The sequence below is a fragment of the Micropterus dolomieu genome, linkage group LG16 (assembly GCF_021292245.1).
Source record: "Micropterus dolomieu isolate WLL.071019.BEF.003 ecotype Adirondacks linkage group LG16, ASM2129224v1, whole genome shotgun sequence".
Classification (NCBI taxonomy): Eukaryota; Metazoa; Chordata; class Actinopteri; order Centrarchiformes; family Centrarchidae; genus Micropterus; species Micropterus dolomieu.
Window position 1 is genome coordinate 4,894,358 of NC_060165.1, and position 25,159 is coordinate 4,919,516.

The 25,159-nt window shown below is 41.5% G+C and overlaps 2 protein-coding genes across 2 annotated transcripts in view; one reads left to right on the forward strand and one right to left on the reverse strand.

Annotated features, from left to right (window-relative positions):
* The window catches only part of zdhhc17 (zinc finger DHHC-type palmitoyltransferase 17), a 33,197-nt gene extending 28,358 nt beyond the window's left edge, over window positions 1-4,839 (forward strand). Inside the window, exons 14-17 of the mRNA XM_046071721.1 lie at window positions 181-264; window positions 363-520; window positions 689-783; window positions 1,825-4,839. Coding sequence (XP_045927677.1) covers window positions 181-264; window positions 363-520; window positions 689-783; window positions 1,825-1,963 — 476 coding nt within the window. The 3' untranslated portion in view covers window positions 1,964-4,839. The remainder of the gene's footprint in view (window positions 1-180; window positions 265-362; window positions 521-688; window positions 784-1,824) is intronic.
* A 7-nt stretch (window positions 4,840-4,846) lies between these two features.
* Window positions 4,847-23,615, reverse strand: csrp2 (cysteine and glycine-rich protein 2). Its single transcript, XM_046071722.1, has 6 exons — window positions 23,458-23,615; window positions 19,898-20,019; window positions 15,355-15,523; window positions 13,495-13,624; window positions 10,678-10,771; window positions 4,847-5,051 (listed from the first exon to the last, which is right to left on the reverse strand). Exons 2-6 carry the CDS (start codon window positions 20,007-20,009, stop codon window positions 4,975-4,977), a joined length of 582 nt encoding a protein of 193 aa, XP_045927678.1. The 5' UTR covers window positions 20,010-20,019; window positions 23,458-23,615; the 3' UTR covers window positions 4,847-4,974.
* Window positions 23,616-25,159: the final 1,544 nt, after the last annotated feature.

The following is a 25,159-nucleotide window of genomic DNA, read 5'->3' on the forward strand; positions in this document are numbered from 1 at the left end:
TATATATATATATATATATATATATATATATATATATATATATATATATATATATATATATATATATATAATACCTGCAAAACTTGTGACATCACAACTTAGTGTTTATTGCTAATGAGCAAGTGTCAGCAAGCTAACATGGTGAAGATGTGACAAGATGTGTTTGTTTCTCCTCTACAGGAAGTGGGAATCACCGCTACTTCATGGGCTACCTGTTCTTCCTGCTCTGCATGATCTGCTGGATGATATACGGCTGCATTTCCTGTGAGTAGAAGAACCCTTTAAATTTCTTTCCCTCGTTTTCACACTTGACTCGCTCTGTTTGTCTGCCAGCTCCTTGACTTCTCTCTTGTTTCCCTCAGACTGGAGGATCCACTGTGCCACCAGTTATGCCAAGGATGGTTTCTGGCTCTATCTGACCCAGATCGCCTCCTGCTCTCCCTGGATGTTCTGGATGTTCCTCAACAGCATCTTCCACTTCATGTGGGTGGCCGTGCTCATCATGTGTCAGCTATACCAGGTCTGGGTTTACACAACACATTTAAAACATTAATTAAAACTAGGATTTAAAATTGAGTTTTACACGTAGGCATCAATTCTTCTACTCTAAACTGATAACTGCTACAATCTGAATATCAGTAGGTATTTATGTCTGTGATACTGATGTCTTTGCTTGTGTCTCTCTTAGATTGCTGCTTTGGGAATCACCACCAACGAGAGGATGAACGCTCGGAGATACAAGCACTTTAAAGTCACAGCCACATCCATTGAAAGCCCGTTCAAGTAAATGATCTTCTGTTATTATTTTTTTTTACTACAGAGGGCAGTCTCTCATTATTTCAGCTCGTTTCAGTAATAACATTAAAGGCTTGGTTCACCCAAATTAGGACATATCTTCTCTAGGGGTGGGAATCGCAGGGTACCTCACGATATAATACACGTTACATGGCTCACGATAATGATACAGCAAATTCAGCGATAATCGATATATCGCTAGACAATCCTAAAATGAATGAACTACATAAATGATACTTCATGATGATGTATCATTCATGTAGTGTAGGAATAATCTGATTCCCGAGGACCATATGTTGACAGTTTTCGCAGCCTTTTTGTTGTTGGATTTAGAAATTAAATTGATATAATGTACAACCTCCATGGAGAAAAAGTCCAAAGCTAGGTTTTTACTGCTGAATTTACAATTGTCATTAGAATAAATACATTTATAATAAAGTACTTATTTTCATCCGAGGAGCAAGTGAATGCACAGTGAGCCATTTATTGCAATTCACAACCCCCACCACTAGATGGCACTAAAACTTTAAAGGGGAATTTAAGTCTGTTTCCAGGTGTTGGTGAAACACTACTGCTTATGTGAAAAAAGTCGCATAAAGCCTTTTTTAGCTCCAGTGGGAGCATTGTGAAGTCCGCTAAGTGTCAACTTGAGTCAGCATCAGTTGGGGCTGAAGACAACAAGTTTGAAAATGACAAAAAAGGGGTGTGTGGAGAAGAACTTAGCTCTGTGGCTACACGCCTCTGTAGCTCCTCATCTCTGCTTGAGGCTAGCAGCTGGGCGCTACATTAGCTGCTACTAGCATTACACACCTAAATCTTGGACCGTACTGTCAGCATTTGAGTTGCATTGTGGGTAATGTTGGTGCCAGGTTTTGACTTGGAAGTGGAACAAAAGGGAAAATACCTCTGTTTCTGTTGCATAGAAATAATACAAAAAGTAGTTGTTACTCTTCCTGCGCAATCGGAATGGTGGCGTCTGTTTCCTCACACCACTCATGTTCCTCTTTCTCTCTCTCTGTCCCTCTCCAGCCATGGCTGCTTCAGAAATCTCATAGATTTCTTCGAGATCCGCTGCTGCGGTCTGATCCGGCCCGTGACGGTGGACTGGACCACACAGTACACAATAGAATACGACCAGACGTCTGGCTCGGGCTACCAGCTGGTGTAGAGGAAGGAGAGGAAGAGAAGAGAAGGGGGGGTGGGCAGTCAAGCGGCGCCGGCTGGAAGGAAGTTTGGAAGGATCACCCTCCCCACCCCCCGGCCTTCATATCGGAGCGATGCTGTTTTCGGGAGCGCTTGCTTTTTTGGACCATCTCTCCCTCACCAATCAAATGACTTTGGAAAAAATATCAGCCAGGACTAGCATGCTGTTACAGGGCAACGCCACACCTACACCCCATCCTCTCCCTCAGCCCCCACCATGTTTATTACTATTACTACTACTACTATTCTAAATCAGACTCCATTACTGTACCTCCACTGCTATCAAACCCCTCCACCTCGTCTCTTCTCCCGAGTCCTTTGGACGGTGCACCGCTGCGAGGCACGAGCGGAGAGGAGAGAGGCTGACGGCCGAGAGGAATTACAAAATAAAAGCTCTTCTGTTACCGGAGATGTGACGCTGCATAGACAGCAGCACCATAAAGTGGCAGTATCGTTCTTTTCCCTTCCCACTTTATATCCTTATTTATGGTGTCCCTGTTGTTGTGCCCTGTGTGTATTTTTTTTGTTTTTGATTGGTTCAGGAACTCTGCTGTTCCTGTGATAACTGTCTGTGGTGGCCAGGGAAGCTGAAGGAAAGTTTCTTGTTCTGTTTATTTAACCTTGAATAGGTTTTAAAGTATGCTAGAGATAAGGGAATGTCTTTTTAAGGTCTTGATTTTGCACCGTGATGAATTTTAAGTTGAGCTGATGAGAGTTGGCAACATAAGTTGGAACTTCTTCTCAGAGGAAAGTGTGGGGTTACAGCCGGAGCCACTGGAGGAGTCCAACTTCTCACCTGCTGAAATAAAGCTGCGTCTGAGTGTTGTTTTTTTTTTTTTTGGCAAAGTAATAACCTATAAAAAGTATTGATGCAGGATTAAGTGCATGAATTGGGACTTCTCTAGTGGCGACCACTGTAGGCATGACAGAAATGATCCTACAGACAATGTGATACAGGTATATTTATTTTTAAACTATTTATAGATAAAGTAAGGACGTTCTAGCGCCATCATTTTTACATTTCTCATCATTTTAACAGTAGGGGGGGTTTTTTTGAGGAAAAGTGGTTAACCAAGTACCTGTAGCTATTTTGACATGGAAGCCCGGGAACTTTAGCATTAAACTCTATATAGACAGGTACAGTGAGTGTATTTATTAACAGCAGAGTTGAGCATAAAAAGAGAATGCAGAAGGACAGACAAGTTTACAAGAAAGGTCCATTCCGTGTGTGTTTTTCTCAAAAAGCTGTAAAGTCTTACTTGTTTTGTTTGTCGTCTGTCTGCCTACAACATTGCACTGATCGTTTTTTTTTTTTTAGTGTTATTTTTTTTGTGTGTGTGTTGTTTTTTTTTTTGGCCGTTACTGAACACAAGGGCCCAGCAGCGCCGCTTCACACCGACGCTTCCATTGTTTACAGAGAGGAGGAGGAGGAGGAGGGGCCCCATCAGACACGGCCAACTCCCATCACTTCCTGTCTGGACCCCCAACCCCACCCCCGCGACAGTCGGCTCAGCCGCCGCCGCCGCCGCCGCAGCAGCAGGATGGACTCAAGTGTAAAGAATGTGCATCTGTACATAAACAATATCCTTCTCTGTAACTCTTTTGTTCTTTTCGTCAGTGTTAGTTGAAGGTGCTCCTGGAGACTTTTTTTAGTTTTGTTTTTTGGGGATTTCTTCCAACCAAATGGAAAGAAGAAAGTCAAGTGACTATACTCCAAGTGTATGACTGTAGCTTTTAGTGATGTCCGACACTGCTGTCTATAGGCAAGCCTCCTGAATTTCCCCCAGCCACGAAACTCCACTGCATGTACGATGCTTGGGACAGCTGGGCTCTCGCCGCCCAACCCGTCGACCCCGTCCCGTCCCGCCCCGTCATCGTCATCACCATGGTGACAGCCCGGCAAGCCACGTGTCTGTATATAGTGAATGTTAAGTATTTGCAAGTACTTTTCTTCATTATGTTCATTTGTCTTTTTTTTTTTCTTTTTTCTTTATCTTTCTATCAGATCCAGTGTGTTTAGTGGAAGTTTCCTTTCAGGTCGCCAGGCCCTCCTGTGCAAGTGTGTAATATATTTGAATGTTCCATGCTTGTGGACTCTGTAGTCAATAGTCATCCTAAAGGTCTTTTTTAATTTTATTTGTATGTCATATACCGCTGGGTTTGTTATACCACTGGATGTACAAATTGTAAAGCAAAGACACTAGAGAACTAAGGCAGACGCCAACTTTTTTTTTTTGTTTTCTAAAAGCTGAAATGTGATCATGCAATAGTTTTAAGGATAGAGGGAGGTTATATTACATTAAGGCCTCCGAAACTTTTGGGCCTCATGTTTGCATCATCAGAAGGGTACGGTTATGTCGTCATTCCAAGTTTCACACCCCCCCCATCTCGCTAACCAACCACTGATGTCACTTCTGCCCTAGAAAGACAACACACAGCAGCTATTTTTGTTGTGCGTCAAAGGTCATGACAAGGCTGTAGATTTCATATCAGTACAGGTAACTAACCACTTATGTTCTTATCTGCCTTTTAAGTACTTGCAGGCTAGTGTTTTTTGTTTTTTAGGGCAGAGTTCAGCACTCCCGGCTCATCCAGGACATGAATTCAAAGCCATTTCAGCCCTCACTAGTTCTTCCAGCAGCCTAAACGGTGTCCTTTCTGTCTCCCCTCTCACCCTCACCACGTGGGATAATAAAAGAATAAAAAAAAGACAAAGCACATAATCATTTCCAGTGCCTCTCTGCCCACCTTCAGACATCACTGTAACTCCGCTTCAGATGTAAACATATGGGCATGGTTCAGTTTTAATGGCTTTAATAATAAAATACAGTCAAATGTGAACACGTGGTTTGTTTTGTCAATGTTTTTATTTGTACCATGAGCATTGATTTCAACATAAAAGCAACTGAGGGAGAAAACACATGAAAAGGGCTGGCTGATGATTCTGTTGGACAGAGGAATGATCCAGTTCACAAATCACTGAGCGTGAACCAGAGCGCCGGCTCCTTGGCCATAACCGAATCCCTTTGGCCCGAAGTTCTTGGCGTAACACGCTGTGGGGGGGGGATATAGAGGAAACCAATTAACAGGCTGCAGACTCCAAAAGCTGCATCCTTTATATTACTGATCAAAACTGCTATTTCAAAACTTGAGTTATTGTTTTAAGGTGATGTCTCTAAGCTCCACACAGCATGATGACATCAGCCAGGCCGGCTCTTTGCTAAAAGAAACTTATCAGAGGTGGAACAAAATTATTTAATGTTGCTGGAACAGGCTGTCCTAAAGAGGAGGAAGGAACCTCAGCAGTGTGTGAATTATGTTGGTTAGTTTCCATTTCCATGTCATGCTAAACATGTGGCCCCTCCCTCATGGGATTACCAGACAACACTATAAATCAAGCATCCAAGACATGACAAGACATCTCCCAGTAATACAGGAAACCAAAAGAAAAATCATTATATGCACAGTACATTATATACTATACCGACACTATAAAATTTATGTACAAAATTTAAATACATTTTGCACTAAAAAGCAGAAGAATGAATGCTGTTTGAATGTATCTGGCTAACTAATGATAACTTTGATATGTGAACAACCAATTCGGTCTTTGTGGATCATCCATGTTGAACACAACAAACACACATTTTCTGTATCGTTGAGATGGCACATTGAACTTTTCTTATTCCAGCCTTCCACACACAGTGTCCAGTTGAAACAGAGTGGTGAAACACCAGATTTCACCCGGGCACACACTTACTGTTTATCTTCTCATTATCAAGACGTACCTTAATAACTCCCACAGCTAATCCATCCATATTTTCCATCCCAAATCAAAAGCCTTCATGTTAGCATTCTGTCTTCCATATCAAGTAGCTAGTTCCATCACTTAGCTACACACATCTTCCATCATCATGACTGTATCACTTTTATTTGGAAGAAGATTTTGCTGTTGAGGGGTAACTCTGACCTCAGCGTGCTACAAACCTATTACCACTGAGATGAGTTTGAGGTTTGACCGTGTTTTGAGTGACACTGTTTGACTTATCATGGTCAGATAATGGCAGGCGGTAACTGATAACATTAAGGACGGCTCTGCTATATTAAAATGTAGTAAGCCGTGACAGTCAGCCTGCATGCACAAAACCAGTACAGCCTGAAACAGAAGCAGCTAAATGGAATTCAGCCACCATCCATTTACTATTTTCACCTTTGTCTTTCCTGCTCTGACGTGGCAAAATGTCTGCTGTAGTAATGGTTTCATGACGTCCTACTGCACATAATTTAAGAAGATATCTGATCTGTCAGAATAGAAAAATCACGTGGGTATTTCCTTGGGGGAAACATTTTGGACTAAAGACCAGTTGATTGGGTACGGCTTGTCCAATCTGGGGCAAAAGCCTTTTGGGACACAGGTTAAGGCTTAGGGTTAGATGTAATGTCCCCAAAGCTGACACACGTAAATGTGTGTGTTTGCGTGTGTGTATGCAGAGAAAGCACAATACATATTTCACGGTGCTGTTTCCCAGCTCTAACATTCAGAGCTGCTTATCTGCCATCAACATGTGATGTTTAAAACAAGCTCACTACTCAAGCTGTGGTCAATCAACAAGGTAGTTTAAACAAAATGTTAAAGTGTTTGGAAGTCACTTTAGCTTTCTTTTGCAAAGACAGAGTCAGGCTGTCTCCATTAGAGGACAGTGAGCCGCCTGAGACGAACCTACTGATAGATAGCAGCAGCCAGAGTCTGGCCTGTTCGGGTTTAGAGCTGAGACGCGACATTTCTCCTCATCAGTACAAGGTTTCATTATGACATTCAGCAAACATCCATCTGCTGACATCTGGTTATGTGTGTGATCATGTCTGTTTCTTTGCCTGCCAGTGTGTGTCACTGTGTGCGCGTCTTCTGTTTAACCAAACCATCCCATCTCATCATGCTGTTGAGGAGAGAGAATCCAGTGTGGAGGTCAGACTGCAGATGTTTCTGCCCTCTGAATCTCTATCTGGACGGCGAGCAGCTCTGTTAGCATGACGAGGCCAGTGTCGTCCAGCCAATGTCAAATAAAAGTCAAGGGGTTGTTGTTAGAGCCAGTACATCCAGTTCTGTTTTTTACTGATACAGTATGATCCCATCAGCTGCCAGCAGTGACTTGGCTACATAACACTGTGGAACTGTTTAATCTATTCACAACCTGATATTTTTGGACCAATCTCTTGATTGAATTTACACGGGGAAAACATATACAGTTATAATAACATCAACAGTCACAATTGAAAAGATTATATTTGACAAACCGTTCTTTTCCCTTTTAAATGCCAGACCCTCGTAAGACCCTCTCAAGCTTGATGCACTGCAGTATCTCTTGAATCCATCTGTTGTGGGTGGGTGGGGAAGAATGCTTCCATTTAAGGAGTATGAGCCTCCTTGCCAGCAAGGAGGTGAATGCGATAATTCGCTGTGCAGCTCTGGAAATGATGGGGGTCGAGTGAAGTCCAAAACATACTTAATTGTGGAAATGACCAGAACATATGCATGTAGTCTGGCGGTGAGTCTATTAGGAAAAATGTTAGCTAGTTTTGCATTAGTGAAATGGACACTATGTAAAATCTTACATTGTAGAAGATTGTCCCGCCCGCATATCAAGGAAGTGTGTACGAGGTCCAGTATGTGTCTCCATTGCTTATCCGACAGTCATCCTGAGGTCCTGGTCCCAGACGGCCCTCAGAGATTCCAAGCATACTGGATGTATATTAAAAATATAATTATATATAACCGAGGTGAGCCCCCTCCCCTGTCAAGTGTCAGGGAAAAGTCCATCATGGAGTCTGGGGGGCAGTTGAGGAAATTGATTTTGAACAAAGTGCCAAATTTGAAAAAAGCGGAATAGATGGTTATTTGGCAAGCTGAGTTTTACTGACAGGTCCACAAATGAGGTAAAGATACCGTTAGTGTACAAAGTCTGAAAAACTGGATCCGAACAGGAGGGTGAGAATAGGTGGTTACGAAAGACAGACGCTAGACCAGATGGGGTATGTAAACCAAACTGTTTCCTGAATGGATTCCAAATTTTTTAAGTGCTGGTCACAATTGGATTGTGCGCAACCGCCATGACTGAGAGAGGTAACTGGGAGCAAACTACCAAACAAAGTGAAATGTTTCCATCAAAGCCCACTGAGGTTGTTCACCTGGTGCCAATTAAGTGTTCCAGAAAAGAAGTTTGTTGATATTGCAGGCCCAGTAGTACCAGCGAAGATTCGGCAGTGCCAGGCCACCTTCAGACCTGGGGAGTTGAAGGACCGATCTTTCAACATGTGCATGTCTGAAACGAGTTTATCATTTGATCAAGTGTGGAGAAGAAAGATTTATTGATTAATACTGGAATATGTTGAAATATGTCCCATTAGAGAGAGGAATGGAGGACCATCTGGCCGGGCCTGATTTACAGCGGTAAAAAAAGCTCTGTGGTCAATTTGGTGATGAGGATCCCCAGATATCTGAAACCATCCGAAACCTTAAAGGGGAAGAGGGACTGAGGGAGCCCCTCAGCAGGTGAATTAATGGGGAGGTATTCGCTTTTCTCAAGGTTGAGCTTGTAGCTGGAAAGTATTTTAAACTGATCCAGGATGTTTAAGATAATGGGAAGAGAGGATGCCGGATCCGAAACGTAAAGTAGAAGGTCATCTGCGTACAGGGAAAGCTTGTGTGACAGATCGAAACCGAGTGATACCACTAAATCCCTCCTCCTCACGGAGCCAGATGGCCAAGGGCTCTACAGCGATGGCAAATAGCAATGGGGATAGCGGGCAACCTTGATGGGTTCCGCGCGCAAGAGAGAACAGGTCAGATCTCACTCCGTTGGCACTGACCGCTGCGACAGGAGAGGCATAGAGGAGCTTGATCCATGAGATAAAAGTGGAACTAAAACATAATTTTTTTAAGTATGTGGAAAAGGTAGGACCACTCCACCCTATCAAAACGCCTTTTCCGCATCTAAAGAGAGCACTATTTCTGGTGAGTTAGTCGCAGGGGATAAAATAACATTTAACAACCTCCTGGTATTAGAAAACAAATGTCTACCAGGAATAAAGCCACAACCTGATATTTTTAAACAACTAGTTAATCATTTTTATTAGCACGTGTCATCAGTGATACCAGTCACCATTACTAACAGGACAGAACGTTCAGGCTCAAAAGTCAGCAGCTGTAAATTTGACATGAATGAATCATCAAGACAGTAAAAATGTATGTATATCGGTGAGCTGATCTAAGTGCTTACTTTGCCATGTCATCAGCTCCTTCCCGGTCACTGGTATCTTTTTGACCAGGTGGAATTCTCACAGTGTGATAATACTGTACCTGCAGTTTGTTCTCTGTAGTCTGAGCCAGACTGGAAAGCTTTGGTGAGGCTTTTTAAAGGTTCTGTTAAAGGTTCTCTTAGCCTAATTATAAGTGAATGAGAGCCATTACGCTACTATTTGTGTCTCAATTCGGATACTTCCGTCAGTACACATGATGTCCAAAGGAAATGCAAAATTTACTTTCATAAGAGAACATAACTTTGGACAGCAGCAGTCCAGTCCTTTTTGTCTTTAGCCCAGGCGAGACGCTTCTGACGCTGTGTTTTGTTCAAGAGTGGCTTGACACAAGGAATGCGACAGCTGAAACCAATGTCTTGCATACGTCTGTGCATGGTGGTTCTTGAAGCACTGACTCCAGCTGCAGTCCACTCTTTGTGAATCTCCCCCACATTTTTGAATGGGTTTTGTTTCACAATCCTCTCCAGGGTGGGGTTATCCTTATTGCTTGTACACTTTTTTCTACCACATCTTTTCCTTCCCTTCGCCTCTCTATTAATGTGCTTGGACACAGAGCTCTGTGAACAGCCAGCCTCTTTAGCAATGACCTTTTGTGTCTTGACCTCCTTGTGCAAGGTGTCAGTGGTCGTCTTTTGGACAGCTGTCAGCAGTCTTCCCCATGCTTGTGCAGCCTACAGAACTAGACTGAGAGACCATTTAAAGGCCTTTGCAGGTGTATTGAGTTAATTAGATGATTAGAGTGTGGCACCAGGTGTCTTCAATATTGAACCTTTTCACAATATTCTAATTTTCTGAGATACTGATTTTGGGGTTTTCATTAGTTGTCAGTTATAATCATCAAAATTAAAAGGAATGAACACTTGAAATATATCAGTCTGTGTGGAATGAATGAATATAATATCCAAGTTTCACTTTCTGAATGGAATTACTGAAATAAATCAACTTTTTGATGATATTCTAATTATATGACCAGCACTTGTATCTATATATATATATATATATATATACACACACAGAGTGTGTATATATGCTCCCTGTTGTACCTGACCTTCATCAGACTGCAGTTTGCTGTGTGTTCTTCATGCCGTGATATTTCTTTTGAAGAACTAGTTTAGGGCCATTATGTCAGTGATCACACATTATCCTAAACATCAAAAGGATGTTTTGGTGAGAACATCTGTTGCTGCTGAATCACTCTGGAGCAGATTCTTCATGTCACTGTGTGTGGTGGATTTATTCTACTCTTGCTCTGTGAATTGTATTTTTCCTGCCTCTCTGAGAAGCCTTAGTGATGACAGTAATCCTGTTGTAATCGAACACTACACATATTTGTTACGTTTTATCTCACGTGATTTATCTCACCTTTGCAGTAGATTTCTCCGTCTTTCTCAGTCTGAGTGGTCGACTCCAGGCTCTTGCCACATTTTGCACAGCGGAAGCAGTTCTTATGCCATGGCTATGAGGAGAAAAATGATTTTAAATTTTACACCTACAGTGGCAGCCGTTCAAGTTCAAGCCTTTGTGCTGACTCCACCTTACATTGTTAGGCTTAGGTACAGCGCTGAAACAAAACTAGTCGGATCAAAAAGATTGTGTTTGTAGTTATTTACAGCCGATAATTGCAGATGTTTCTTGGAGCAGATGTCATCGTTGCTGCTCAGTTTTCCAACATCCCGGGGGCCTCTCTGAATGTCTCCATTATACAGAAAATTACAGGCTATGCTTTAACCAGTGAGTGGAGCCTCGCGTAGATTTCCTCCCATTAGGAAACACATTAATAACTCTCCGCCCTGACATCACCTGCTATAAATCAGCTCTGTGCTAATCCACACGTGATCAGCGACAGGAAATGGGACACAAATCTTGTTTTTGTGGACAGGTTTAAATGTGAGTAACTACTCTGAGACTTAATTTTCTTCCTCAGGACCAAACATCCTGCTGATACATCTCTCGACTGTAAGCCTCATGACTTCATCTACTGTAAAATTTGTGTGTCAACAACATCTGCCAGAACCGCAGTGTCCAGGGGGTCTCATAAGATTAACCCCAGCTGTTAGGAAGCTCCCATCCAAACTTTATGGAACAATCAGAAAAAAAGGATATATGTTCTGTCATTATGAGAGAGCACGCCAATCCGCCTGCATGTGGTTCAGCAGTGTAAAAACCATGTGCGTTCAATCCAGACAATTTCATCCTTGTGTGTTTTGTGATGTAGTCCTGTGGCTCACAGAACCAACACTGCTTGGGTTAGAGGTTTGATTTTTGCTGGGGCTGCCAATGCTAAAACTGTTTATAATGATCGTTCTGTAAAGTTGAACACGAACTGCACATTTGAAAGGTCAGTTAATTTCGCAGTGTAGCGTAAACACGAGGTTCTGTCATTAATGTCAACAAGAAATACCAGAATGGAGTTGCAGGATTCCCAGGCACAGCCTAGCTGTACACTCTCCGTCAGTGTTTTGACAATATATGAATCCTCAGACAATAGTCATAATATTTGAATCTTGTCTCAACAAGTGAAAGTCAAATAGCTGACTTGGCTAATATCTACAGTATCTCACAAAAGTGAGTACACCCCTCACAACATTATTAAATATTTGATTATATCTTTTCATGTGACAACACTGAAGAAATGACACTTTGCTACACTGTAGAGAGTGTACAGCTTGTATAACAGTGTAAGTTTGCTGTCCCCTCAAAATTAACATCACACAGCCATTCATGTCTAAGGCCCTGTCCACACGAACACAGGTATTTTTATAACCGTGACTTTTTTTTAAGCGGTTCGGCCGTTTGTCCACACGGAAACGCAGTATCAGGTCACTGAAACCAAACATTTGAGGATTTTCAGAAACGCCGGTTGCAGTGTCATGTAGACAGTAAAACCAGGGGTTTTGCCTTGTGACGTCAGACTGTGCGCCGTTATCCGCTGTGTTTGATGTCAGATTGTGCGCCACTGCCTGCTTTGTTTACAATTTTATTAGGTTCTGATTGGCCAACGTGGCTTTACGGTTAGGGTCATATCGCCGCCAGGTGTATTGGCTTGCTCTTGACAGCGCTTTATAGCGTGTGTTTGCGTTTTCATGTGGACGGATATTTTTTTAAAGAAGGAGGAAAAACTCTCGTGTCAGTGTGGACTAGGCCTAAACCGCTGGCAACAAAAGTGACTACAATTGGGCCATTTAGCCATTTTCCCTTCCCGGTGTCATGTGAGTCATTGGTGTTGCGAGGTCTCAGGTGTGAATGGGGAGCAGGTGTGTACACTCACTACATTGTAGCAAAATATCCTTTCTTCAGTGTTGTCACATGAAAAGATATAATCAAATATTTACACGTATGTGAGGGGTGTAGTCAGTATCTCAGTACAGTATCTCACAAAAGTGAGATACTGTAGGCAGATGCCTCAATTTACAGCCTGACAGTGAATATTGTATTCAAAGTGTGTTTTTTTAATCTGCAAACGCAAACTTTCTGACTTTACTGTCAGTTCTTACAGGAATATTCAGTCACTTGTGCTCAAATGCTAAAGTCAGCAGGCTACCATGATCAAAAGGACACACTGAGCGTTCACCATGTTACCCATATTGGTTTATGTCACGTTAGCATGCTAACATTAGCTCCTCCATTTGCATTAGCACGAAACACAAAGTGCAGCTGAGGCTGGTGGGACTGCAGACCAAAGCACTAGACAGACGTTAAGTCAGGCGGATTAAAATTCATCTTGAGGGGGACATGAACGTCTGCACCAAATGTCATGGCAATCCACTCAAAAGATGTTTCACTCAAAACTACAAATATCAACCTCAGGGGATAACTAGAGTCGTAAAAGTCAGTCAATAGCATCTTGAGACCATGAAAGTTTCACTGCAATCCGTCCAGTAGTTGTTGAGATATTTCCGTTTTGAATTCTGCACATGTACTTTTACTTAAGATACTTTCAGTATATTTTGTTGCTGGTATTTCTGTACATTTACTTAAGTAAAAATTTGAATGCAGGACTTTACTTGTATTTCTATAGTGTGGTATTGCTACTTGGATTTGAACACTTCTTCGACCAATGGTAAATGATATATCTTTAGGCTTTGGATTAGAGTGATCGAGCAAAACAAACAATATGGAGACATCCCCTTTGCTCTGCTGTGTAAACAGAGAGTTAGATGCTTCAGGTAAAACTCTCACCTTGCCTGCGCCCATGATCTTCTCAGCTGCATAGACAGAGTCTCCACACCGGGCACATTTCTCTGAACCTCCGAACTTCTGGGCAAATTTGGATGGATTGGGGTTGGTGGTCGGTCTGTGAGTTTGTGTCCTGGGTGGTGGGGGGATATATCATAACATTATCATTATTTTGTCATCTAAAGAAATCCTTTCAAACTTAATTCAGCATTAACAGATTATTCTGTAAAAACAATTTAAAGTGGTGGCTATCTGATTTTGGAATGAAACTTTGTATGAGAACCTCCTCTTTTCTTGTCAAAACATTTACTCATTTACTAACAGCGAAGCAATCCTGACCTAAAATGCTGACATATGCAGTAATAAATGGCTCAGTCCATACCTTAGTTAAGTAACAGTTAAACATTCAGTCTGTTGTCTGACAACTTGCGCAATAATCCTTTATTTTTAGAAGAATAGAAATAAACCTGGCACACCTTACTCCTCTAGCCTACTCTCCCTCTCTCTGTCCTTAACCAGTGGTGGGAAAGTGAATAGGGCCCTGGAGCGGTGCTTATCGGAGGGTGACTGCCAGCCCCAGTGTGCCCCTGAATGAAGCCCTTTGTGGCAGAGAACAGGGAGGAGGGAAGGCGGGATCCTGCTGGTTACATAATAAGCTCCTTCATAACCGTCATCACCTGACGTCTGGGGCAGGAGTAAACATTCTGGGTAGGTGAGTGTGGGTCTGTGTTTTCCTGTTTGTTTATGGTGCTTTCACATCATGTGTATGTATGGATACACATTTGACACTCACTTCAGGTCGCAGAAGTAGACCCATCCGATTTCAGGGCCGCTAATGTGGGCTGGAAGCCAGTTGGAAAGCCATGAACCCAATCTACTAGATGCTGTATTAAACTCTTCAGCTTGGACTTTTCTCTTCTTGGATCTACACTGTTCACCAAACCGGCTGGGAACTGCAGCAGCCAAGCTGGATTTGATAAAGAGGAAGACTGCGTGCCAATATTCCCGTCAAGGTCTCTTTCCTCCCTCAAAGCTTTGTGGTTCAGGCAGTGAAAAACAGAAATGGATGTAGAAGATTTCATACACACCTTTTGTTTTTGGCCTGCTGATCTGACATTACAGACATTTAATTTGCGGCCCTAAAAGCTCACAAGAGCCGAAACCTGTTAGCGCTTAGTTACTGGAAAATCTCTGTAATCACTAGGACACCCAGCAGTAGCTCTCACTGCCATTTACAGCACCATGCTGTTCTCTGGTCAAGTTAGAAAGCTGCTTCACTAGTCGAGGGCAAAAATAAAATCCTATTTTTTAACATTAACTTTCTTCGTCAAGTATCTTTTTATCAAGCTGATGCATTTGGGAACTATTTCCACTTCAGCACAATGAATGCACGCTGTTTGGAGACAAGAGCACCGTCAAGCAGCCACAACTTATAAACATCATTATAGCACACCACTGAACTCACTAACCTTGTCAACGTCACGACGCCCACTTGTGCAAGTCTGATGAATGATCCTTTATTCAGAGATTTCAAGATGTCACTTGTATTTTATTGAATCTATAGTCGTATAGCAGTATAAGTTGCCCGTCATTTCGTAGCTGCTTGCCTTTTTACAGTTAAATTGTATGAAAATTTGTCTGAATTTGTCTTAATTTGCTTTTTTCGCATACAATCTCTGACAGCCCAACGCCAGCAGTGACCACACAACATACTTCCACATAAACTTTGTTTCCATGTTGGCTAAAATAATCATATTGATCATGCTTATCATGATGAGTTAAATTGACTCAAACCTGTGCATCTAAATATACATCTAAAGTACATTATGTAACATTCAGGCCTCATGCAGCAGCCCGTCTTACTCTTCATGTTTGATTCCCAGCCGCTCTCCTCGGTCCATGTTGAGCGTCCCGGCCCCCTGACCGTAGCCGTAGCCTTTTGGGCCGTACTTCTTCCCGTAGCATGACTTGCAGTAGATCTCCTGGTCATGAATAGCCAGTGTGGTGCTGTCTAAGCCCTTCCTGCAGACCACTGAGGACACAGAGAGAGGAGGCGTTACTTAAGTGGAATGGTGTCACTTTGCACCTAGCAAAGAAATATAGCATCTTCCTGTGATTAGGATGTCACTGACATGTTCTCAGAGTATTTGCTCTTCGTTTTAGAAATAAGACGATGCTGTATTATTATTATATCTGTTAAAATGGAAGGACTAAAAGAAGCTGAGATTTTAAGCCCTGAATGAAGTTCAAGTGTCAATTCAGTGCTACAAAAGCTTGCAGAAGAAGATTCCTTTGAACTTCAAGCTCTGAAATTAGTTGAAATGTCAAGCTATAGTGCGAGCAATAAATTAAACTTCAAGGGCAAGTTGAAGTGTAATTCTTGAAAGAAATGGAGGACCAGTTTAAGTATATAAAACCGAAAGATGTCAGGGAAAGCACTGACTGAACACAGTGTACAATGAAAGCAGTTGGAGTTCATTCTGTATGAACGTGGAAGTTGTGGGACTCGGGACTCTGAGACCTAAAAAGGGTTTGAAGCGTCAATTTAAGTGTATGAATAGAAATTTGTTGATGTATTGTAGCAGAGAGGGGTAGGAGAGTGGCAGAATGGGCTTTTTGCTTTTGATTGGAGGTGTGGTTTGAGCAGGAGGAGATAAATTAGGCACCTGCAAGCTGGGGGGAAGGGAAGGACAAACATTTCATGCGTGGAGGAGAAGTTCACAGGAAAGAGATAGTTTGCTGAATGATTCCAGTTTTGAGCACAGGTTTTGAGGCACCCTGGCCCTGGAGTGAAATTGAGATGCATAAGTGTTGGAGAAGCAGTGGTACCAAGAACTGGCCGGTCTTCGTGAAGTTAAATGAGCAACAAAGGACTGTACTGAACCCTGGAGTGGGTGTGGACAACCATGTTAACGTGCTCTTCAACCTGCTCAGTTGCAGCTTGGAGCGTCCTTGTCCTGGTGGACCAGCAAAGCTAAGTCTTCCTTCTTGTAACTCTCCAGGCTACTCTATCCTCCTGCCCAGCTATAGGCAGGACCTTACCTTCTGCCCTCCACTGAACTGAACTGCATACACCCACACACCCCTACACCCTTATTTACCTCTCAATGTAACTCTATTTTACTGGACTACACTCCTCCTCAAGTTGGACTAGTCCTTTTCTTTATCATTTGAATTGTGGAAATTTTGTATATGATTGATATATTTTGAAACGGTCTTTATTGCTTTAACGGAAATGTAAGACTATACTAACCATATGGTGGATTATTGTTTGACTTTGAATACAGCCAGCTTTATTTGGAGTGACTGAATTAGTGTTTGGTGGTTTTCTTTTATTGGTGTATGACCGTAGTGAAGGTAGCTAGTGATTGTGGCTATCTAATATCCTACTAATCGACCATTTTACCGTTTTAAGTGAGAGGTTAGGATTAAGGTTATTCTCCTGTCTCCTGCCAACCTATTTTGGATATTTTGATAAGCCTCCGCTACAGTATCAGTTGAAGTGTCATTACTGACAGATGACCTGTTAGTTGAAGAATAAAAGAGAAATTGAGAGACTTTCAACTCACTGCGCAAGAAAATTGAAGACCTTTTAATACTTTTACCACTTGCACGTCTACTGAGTTCAGCTGGCACTTCACCTTTGAACAAAAAAAACCCTCCTTCAACTCTTCAAGGTCCTAAATTGCCAATTCAGTGTTTATACCTAAACTGAAACTTCAGCTTCTTTCAGCCCTTTCATTGTAATGTTACTTCTTTCAGTTTTAAAGTGACATTATGTAGTAATTTTATCTTAAAATAAAAGGTTCAAAATCATATTTATGCTACACTGACTTGTAAATAAATAGGGAGAATGACGTTTCTGTCACTGGCACTCCGGACCCATCGCGCCTAGTATTGCACTATGTAGCATTCGAATCCCGGGCAGCAAACCTTTCGCAAGAATGCCGTAATGCTACATAAGGCTGCGAAAAAGACCAAAAAAAGACATCTGAGGAAAAGAAAAAAAGAGAGTGACCGAGCAAGAGACCGGACAAGAGTAAATATTGGATTGGGTTTTACTTTGTGTTAGCTAAAAGAGCTTAAGGGTGGTCCTCTTTCTGTTGGACTAGTAAGTAATAACGTATAAGCTGGCTTGCTGTGTCTTGTGTTGTTGTACTTGCTTGATGGTGTTTGTTAGTTTTTGATCATGAGAAATGCAGATGTACAGCTGTCCTTATTTACGAATTACACTCTTAAACAGTAGGGTCGCCAAATCGTTGCTTAATGTTGCTTTAATTGTAAAATTTCAGCAGCGAGCACAGATCTTTTTTTAAACAAAACGTAGTCTTTTCTAGTTCCATACATATACATCTGGTTAATGTGAACCATCTCATTGAGAGGCAAGAGATTCAGTCCTACTGTACCTGTGAAAAGTTACTCAGGAAGTTGCCATACTTAATTTCTATTCTAAAGCACATGCAACAAGTATAATTTTTGTCTAGAGTTACAAGTAATTTCAACGTATTTGATGTGTGCCATAATAGATTTTCCATCATAATTATTTTTTTTGACAACAGTACAGGATTTATTAGATTTAACACCAGTACTACAGTAGTGGTTATGATACTATTTTTGGCAGGTTTGTACAGAGTGAAGAATGCATGGTTTGAAAAAATAAAACAAAAGCATTGCAGTGGCTTAAGTATGCACACTGGCTGTTGGGATTAGCTGAACTCTTCACACACTGGCCTGTGTGACCGTCTGATGCTGGTTTAAGATTTCGCACAACTGGCTGGACAAATGCCTCTAGCCAACGCTTTGAAAAGGAAGGCTTTGCAGGATTGTTAGAAGATTGCAGTATGTCCAATCAAATCGCTCCTAAATAGTCATATTTTCTTAACCATATTTGTTACAATTGTTAGTTTATATAGTAGTTTGTTAGAGTTTTATCAGAAGTATTTCTAGTTCCCCTGTGATAAAATAACAAAGTAATTCAAGAAGATAAAGACACAGTAAGTCAGTAAGTCAAAGAGTCATATGAAGCTCTGTTTACAACAGTGTGACATTTCTGCCTTTCCTATATAGAAATGAAAAGTGGCCAATGTCAAACTGAGAAATTGGAGGAAAAGACAGAGAGTCCCCCTGCTCAGGATCCCATCGAGTGTAAAACAAAGCTTGCTTTGTGTGGGACCCTCTGGGGGGGAAAAAAACAACTCTTTTGTGGCTCAGATTGCTTTGGTCTCCTCTTAATAGCAGTTAAATGACAGGCTTTGTATAATCCTGGTCTCCGTGTAAAGTCTTTGCTGAAACATCTTCACTGACATTTCAAGGACGGTTCAGGAGCAGGACAAGCCACCCACCCATCCAACAAACTGACAATAATGCAGTGTGAACTCATCAACCAGTGACCATGGAGAGAAAAGTGAGCACAAGCTCCCTTTTGATGAGCTGTGGAGAGGTGAAACTGAGTCCACACGGCTTTGTCCTGACTCACCCTGGTATTGGGTTCTACGTCTGATCTTTCATGGCTCTCTGCAGCTTGAACCAAATGCATAACACAGCATAAACAACTAAATAGATGTCCTTTACTATATTATAACTACAAATAATGTGTGCAGGTCTTACATTCACATAATTACATTTAAGAGTTTTGGCAAGGTTAGGCAAAAGTCTGAGACTTTTTCTTCAAACCAAAAACGTCAACAAATGTTTGTCCAAATGTTAATAAGAAAACTCCGAGACTTAAAAGTTGGCTCTCGTGTTTTAACTTTCAGTGATCTTTTTTTGGGTGGGGGGGTAACCTTTATTTGGTTAGGACAGACAGAGAAGTTGGAAATGAGAGAGAGAGAGAAAAGACATGCTGCAAAGGGCTCCAAGCTGGAATCAAACCTGAGGCCACAGTCTTGCCCATGGGGCGGGCACTCAACCAACTGAGCCACCTGCCCCCTTCAGTGATCTTTTCAAATGGAAAAGTTAACATTACCTTTCTCACAATATTTCTCAATTTTGTCAGCCAGGTTTCGTTTTTTGAGGACATAGTTCACTCCAGCATTACCACATGTCAAGCACACAGTTTTAAAAGGGGTACTCCAGTGATTCTGTATTCATTCATTGGATTGTATTTACAGAGAATATTTGCTGAGAATATCCTGACTTTTGGTCCCCAGCATGGAGCAAGCTCCTAAAACACTTTATCCTACATTTTCTGTAATGAAACTCAATAACCCATACAGCCCTGGTAAATGCCCACGTCCCTCACACTTGTGTGTCACAGTGGGGAAGGCATATGTCAAATCCACTGCCCCATCGCCACCCCACAGATGTGAAAAAGCTCCTGCACAGCGACAGGAGACATCCTGCAAACGGTCAGCAATGCCATAAAATATAGCCAAATTCTAATTCACGCGCTAAAACGTGTACTTACTGCAGAGAAAACAGCATTTGTGGAAACTCTTCCCGTCACACTGCACTTCCTCGGCGTGGTAAACTGTCCCATGGCAGGCCCCACACTTGTTGCCTCCTCCCCAGTTGGGCATTGTTATGGTTCTAAGAAGAGATACAGAGAAGATATGAGACGCTGAAGCATCAGGGCCAGGGTTACTCTCTGCTCTGATGTGTCCTCATCTGACCTTTGGAAACCAAGGACTTTGCTCAGTCCTTATTCACAAAGGAAAGATGACCATCAAATTCAGCAGTTTGTCATTAATTTGTTGTTCATTCATTGTCACACACACTTCCCCATGAACAAAGTCGAAATGTAAAACCATAGCACTTAAGCTATACTGGGGGTAGTTTTTGGTAATTTTTCTTTGATAAGTCAGAAAAAGTACTTGCCATATGTAAAGCACAAAGCTGTTTGCGCCACATTATAATTACACCTGCCTTTGAGAATGTTGCATATGGTTGAATTGAAAACCATGGATGCAGGCCACAACTGCCACCCTGAGAGGAAAAAAAACAAACAAAAAAAATAAACAATGCAAAAGAGGTCAGCCTAATGCCCAAAGGAATGTTTCGGGGCACCGTGCCTTAGGGCTTTTGTTGTCTGATGGGCCGTGGCTGCAAAACACAAACGGCAAAAAAGAAGCGCGAGTGTGAACACTCTTGTTACCACACCGGGATTCCAACACATTTTCCATTTCAAAAGCAGTTTGTTGGACAACGTTTCACTTGAAACATCTCTGCCCAGAGAGGAATTAAACTAAATAATATATTATTGTTTTAATGAACAAACAGAAAAGGAGTTGAAAAAACATAAAAAATTTTCTTGGCGTCTGTACAGTCTGTGAGTCCATGGAAACTATGATGAACACAGCCATAAAGGTTTGGTTTCCTTACGCAGAAAAGACTGTTTACCTTTCTTACATCACTGCAAAACTCATCCATGTTCAGACAAGCTTAATATTTGGTGTTTTTGATATTTCCACATTCTCTTTCAAACTTATTTAGGCACAGGTGTCAGAATTTGGTAGTTGGGGTAGAGCTGTTTTGCAGGCTGTACAGGCAGCTGCGTAGAGGTGTGCATCGTTCAGTCACACGCCATACTTCTGGCCTTGCTTTCGACAACATCAAGTTCGCTCTAGCAGTGGTGCTGCCAAGGGGTGGCACGGGGGGCCACGACCACCCTGATACACTCGCTGATCCCCTCACCGGCCCTCCCTTGTGAGTCTATGCATAATATGCTTCTTAGTAATGAGTATACATAGATTGTTGTGGAACTCAAAATGATGGCTGTACAGTTATTAGTTTATGCACATTAGATAATTAGTAGTCTGGCTCACAGGAAGTAGGCTGTTCATATAAGCCTGCCATTAGCCTACTATTTCAGCTGCCATTCTCCTCCTCTTCCGCTATCTGCTTGTTACCTTTCCTATATGAAACAACAACAACCTCCAAGCTAGCAACCCAACAGTAACCTTGTTGCTAATGGTACAAGCGTAGACAAGCTAACAAGCTTTTCTTTTACAGGGATTTAGCCATTTTCGCTTCCACCATAACAAGACACAGACAATATTTTGTAAGGGCACCCCCACCGCATTGGACTGACTGATTGGTTTAAAGACGTACAAACAAGCCAGAGCGTTTCCCCCCTTATACCAATGATGAATGAATGATAATGGATTGAGCCAGACCTTTCTCCAGAGCTGACATAGTGCTAAACCGCAGTGTGAAGGTGTGGCTATGCTTGACTAGATAATTAGTAACAAAAGAACCAAAAGTCATCTTTAACTCGTCTGTAGGCCTATACTACAGCAGTATTATAGAATTCCTAAAATTCAGTTATGGCTTTTGGTTTTGGTGTGCCACCCCAATATTTTCAGTGGCCCCATCTGGCCAACCCAGCCCACATTTTCTTGCAGTGGTAAACATTTGGCTGCGGTGGATGCCATGAAAAACACTCTGCTTGTGTGATCAATTTTTAGAAATTCTTCATTTTATCATTTAGAAAACAGAACTGGGCAATAGTCTGGAAACACTCATATTTTTCCATACCTTCTTTCCATACTTATCCAGACCTGGAAACGACTAATATCAAATTCCATACTTTCCCATACTGCATGGGAACCCTGCCAAAGAGCCCACATGACGCACGCATTCTCTCCCTGATTCACAGTTGCATCTGTCTGTAATTACAGACACACTCCCCTTTTTAAAAAAATAATGTGTCGAGGGGGCGTTGATGAGGTTCCACAAGGGACAAATTTAACGTTTTAAGACCTTCCACATGTATCACTGCAAAGCAAGCCTGCTGCAATATCACACTTTAGACACTAAAATTAGAAAGCATTGTTAATTATTCGAAAAGAAAACAGAAACTATTAATCTTGTCAGTCACACATCCTCCACCCCAGCTGGATCAGAGACTGTAGGACAGGCCTGAGCATGAGATGGGATGAAAAGACCCCTGACATTACCGTCACATTACCCTTTAGGGGCTGGGTGTGATGAGAAGGTCTGTGTCGAAGTGTTCAGACCAACAAGTCAGCTGATGTGTTTTGATAGAAATGTCCTGTTGTCTGCCTGTGTAGACGACCACAGTCAATTTTAAAGTTTTACAGAGTTCAGTGGTAACAGCTTCGCTAAGATGTAGGATTTAGACATGTCTATGATTCATTAATGATAGTTTTTAAACTGACAGTGTGATATTCAGTGTCTTTTAAATTTGGCACATTTCATTCAGTATGTGTTTGTACCCAAAATCAGAAAACCGCTTTGAGGACACTCACATTTTCCACTGAAACAAGACTAATAAAATTGTATGGGAGATTCACTTAACCTTTTCACAGTGGAAACTCAATACATTACATTACTGCTATGAAATTAACTTACGTGCAGCTTTGTGATAATTTCTATTGAATCCCCACCTGTTTCATAACAGCTGCAAGGAACAGTTAATAATTAAATTTTAATGTCTTTAATTGTTTAAGAATCCGACTACATTTGGATATGTCAGCAGGTAATGCTAGTTTTTGCTCTAACAAAAGCATAATGTGTTATAGAATCACAATAAAATCACAAATCAGTGTTAACCTCTTTACTATATTTATATCATTGTAAATATATGTTGTATGCTAACATACCCTTAAGTTTATTAGACACTGTTTGAGTTGAGATAATTTGGCTTTGGATGGTTTGAAATTGCTAATGAAAAACTAGGGCACACTTTTCAACCGAATTCCCGCGGCTATAACTTCAATGCCCAAAGCCAAAGTGTACAAACTACAAACGTTACTGAAATTAGGGATTAGCATTGCAACAGTAAAAAAAAAAAAACAACATTAATTTAGAAGCTAACGTTACAGTAATTAACCAGCAATAGCGAGTTTCTCAGGTAGTTTGTAAACGTAGGCTATAAATAAATGTAATGTTTTCAGTAATTCAAAGTATTAAGTTGGCCAACCTGTTGCTTGTCAGTAAACCAGTCTGAAATCCGCAGCATTCAGTTTCAGCAAAATGTGTTAGAATATATATATATTAAGTTACCTTAATGTGGACTTTTTTTTGAAAAGCAGGTACGGTTTGTGTAAATGGCTAAGCTCCAGCTGAGTGCGTTGGTAGTGTGTCCAGACGGCTCGGCGGTATCTCTGCAGCAGACTTCACTAAACTGACACTACAGTGCCACATACCCCGCATATTTAAAGTCTCAGTGGGAGGAGGGGTTTCGAGGGGCGTGAACTCAACACTGCTGCCTTCAGGTGCTGTCAGAAAGTATGAAGGAAAGTCAACCACTGCTGCACACACAGGCTACGCCGGGTAGAATATTGATAGGCCTTGTTTTGATGTCTGACTTGGCCCCCTGATCATTTAATTTAAAAAAGAAAACAATTGCTGTCGCCATGGAAAAATGTGTACAGTGGCACTCTTGATGGTTATGATAGGGTTATTGAACAAATCTATGTGGCTGATCATTAAACACAGACAAGCTACATTTGATATGATTTCCCCCAAAGAGTGAATTTAGTCCTCTCTCTACACTGTATTGGGGAATTCTACTGGTTGTAGAAGATAGCGTATTACCACTGTACCAAAAAGGACATGCCCTACTTTATTTTAAGTTATTTTGGACCAATGGCTCTGATTTTAAATATAATACATTTAAGAGGATTGCGTTTTAGCACTTTATGCTTGGCATCCAGATTAAATGACTGCTGCAAACTCAAGGGCATGGGAGGACACATTTTCTGATGGCTCAAGTGTTTGGATCTATCTCTGCCCACACTTGCAGTTATCCTGCCTCCTGCTGGACACAGACTGTAATAAATGATGGCTTGTTCGTGGTTGTGGGGAGAGCACAGAGAAAATCCTAAAAGGTGGGTAAGGGTTGACATTCTAACTTTACTTTAACACCGAGGGGAAAAAAACATCATAACGCAAACAGAATAAATCCAGACACAACACCTTCCTTCCCTCTGGGCTTTAACAGTTTCCTGCTTGTATGACAAATTGGACCCAGCTGCACACAGAGCATCTTACATTAGTGATTACAAAACTTTGCTGTACCAAAGTGAAAGGTTTTTTTTTTTTTGGTGTATTATAAGTGACTGAAAGATGTTGTGTTTTACATTTTAAAACTTTAAGCTGACGCTGTTACACGGCCACACCAGGAGAGAGCAAGCGTGGATTCAGCCCAGTATGACAAGACACACAACATCACCTCAGCTCTGCTGTTTCTGAAACCTGTGACCTTTAGTTTCATGACCGTTCTCATGGCATCCCAATAAGTCTCACCACAGTGAAGCCACATGGCGGCACTGGGAGCAGACTGGCATGATTAATTTTAACATAATTAAAAGGTTAAACCATAAAATGAACCCCTCTTGAGGGTAGGCATGAATTATGCCTAATTAAAGACCTTAATGTAAACAGAGACGCAGTAAATCTGTTCGGTTTTTTTAGCTAAACCAACATAGGTCATAGATTATAGCCTCCTGCTGCCAACAAACCTCAGCTTCATTATTTTTCAATTATGCTATTTAATTATCGCCAACTTCAGACTATTCATTCTATTAGTAGCATTATTCTATTACAAAATGGATAGTGAGAAGGCAGATGCCTGTGAATATAGATCAGACCATTCAAGATTCAAGGATAACTTTACTGTCCCACAAAATCAAACTTGCACACTGCATCCATAAAAAAGAAACAAGCATTCCACGTCTAAAACATAAAGGTGTTATTTTATAAA

Excerpts from the sequence above, each read along its gene's own strand:
- csrp2 (XM_046071722.1), bottom strand. The coding sequence starts at position 20,009 with ATGCCCAACTGGGGAGGAGGCAACAAGTGTGGGGCCTGCCATGGGACA. Across the intron at positions 15,524-19,897 it reads CAAATGCTGTTTTCTCTGCA|TGGTCTGCAGGAAGGGCTTA; the intron begins GTAAGTACACGT and ends CTGTGTCCTCAG. Across the intron at positions 13,625-15,354 it reads CTGGGAATCAAACATGAAGA|GACACAAACTCACAGACCGA; the intron begins GTAAGACGGGCT and ends CCCACCACCCAG.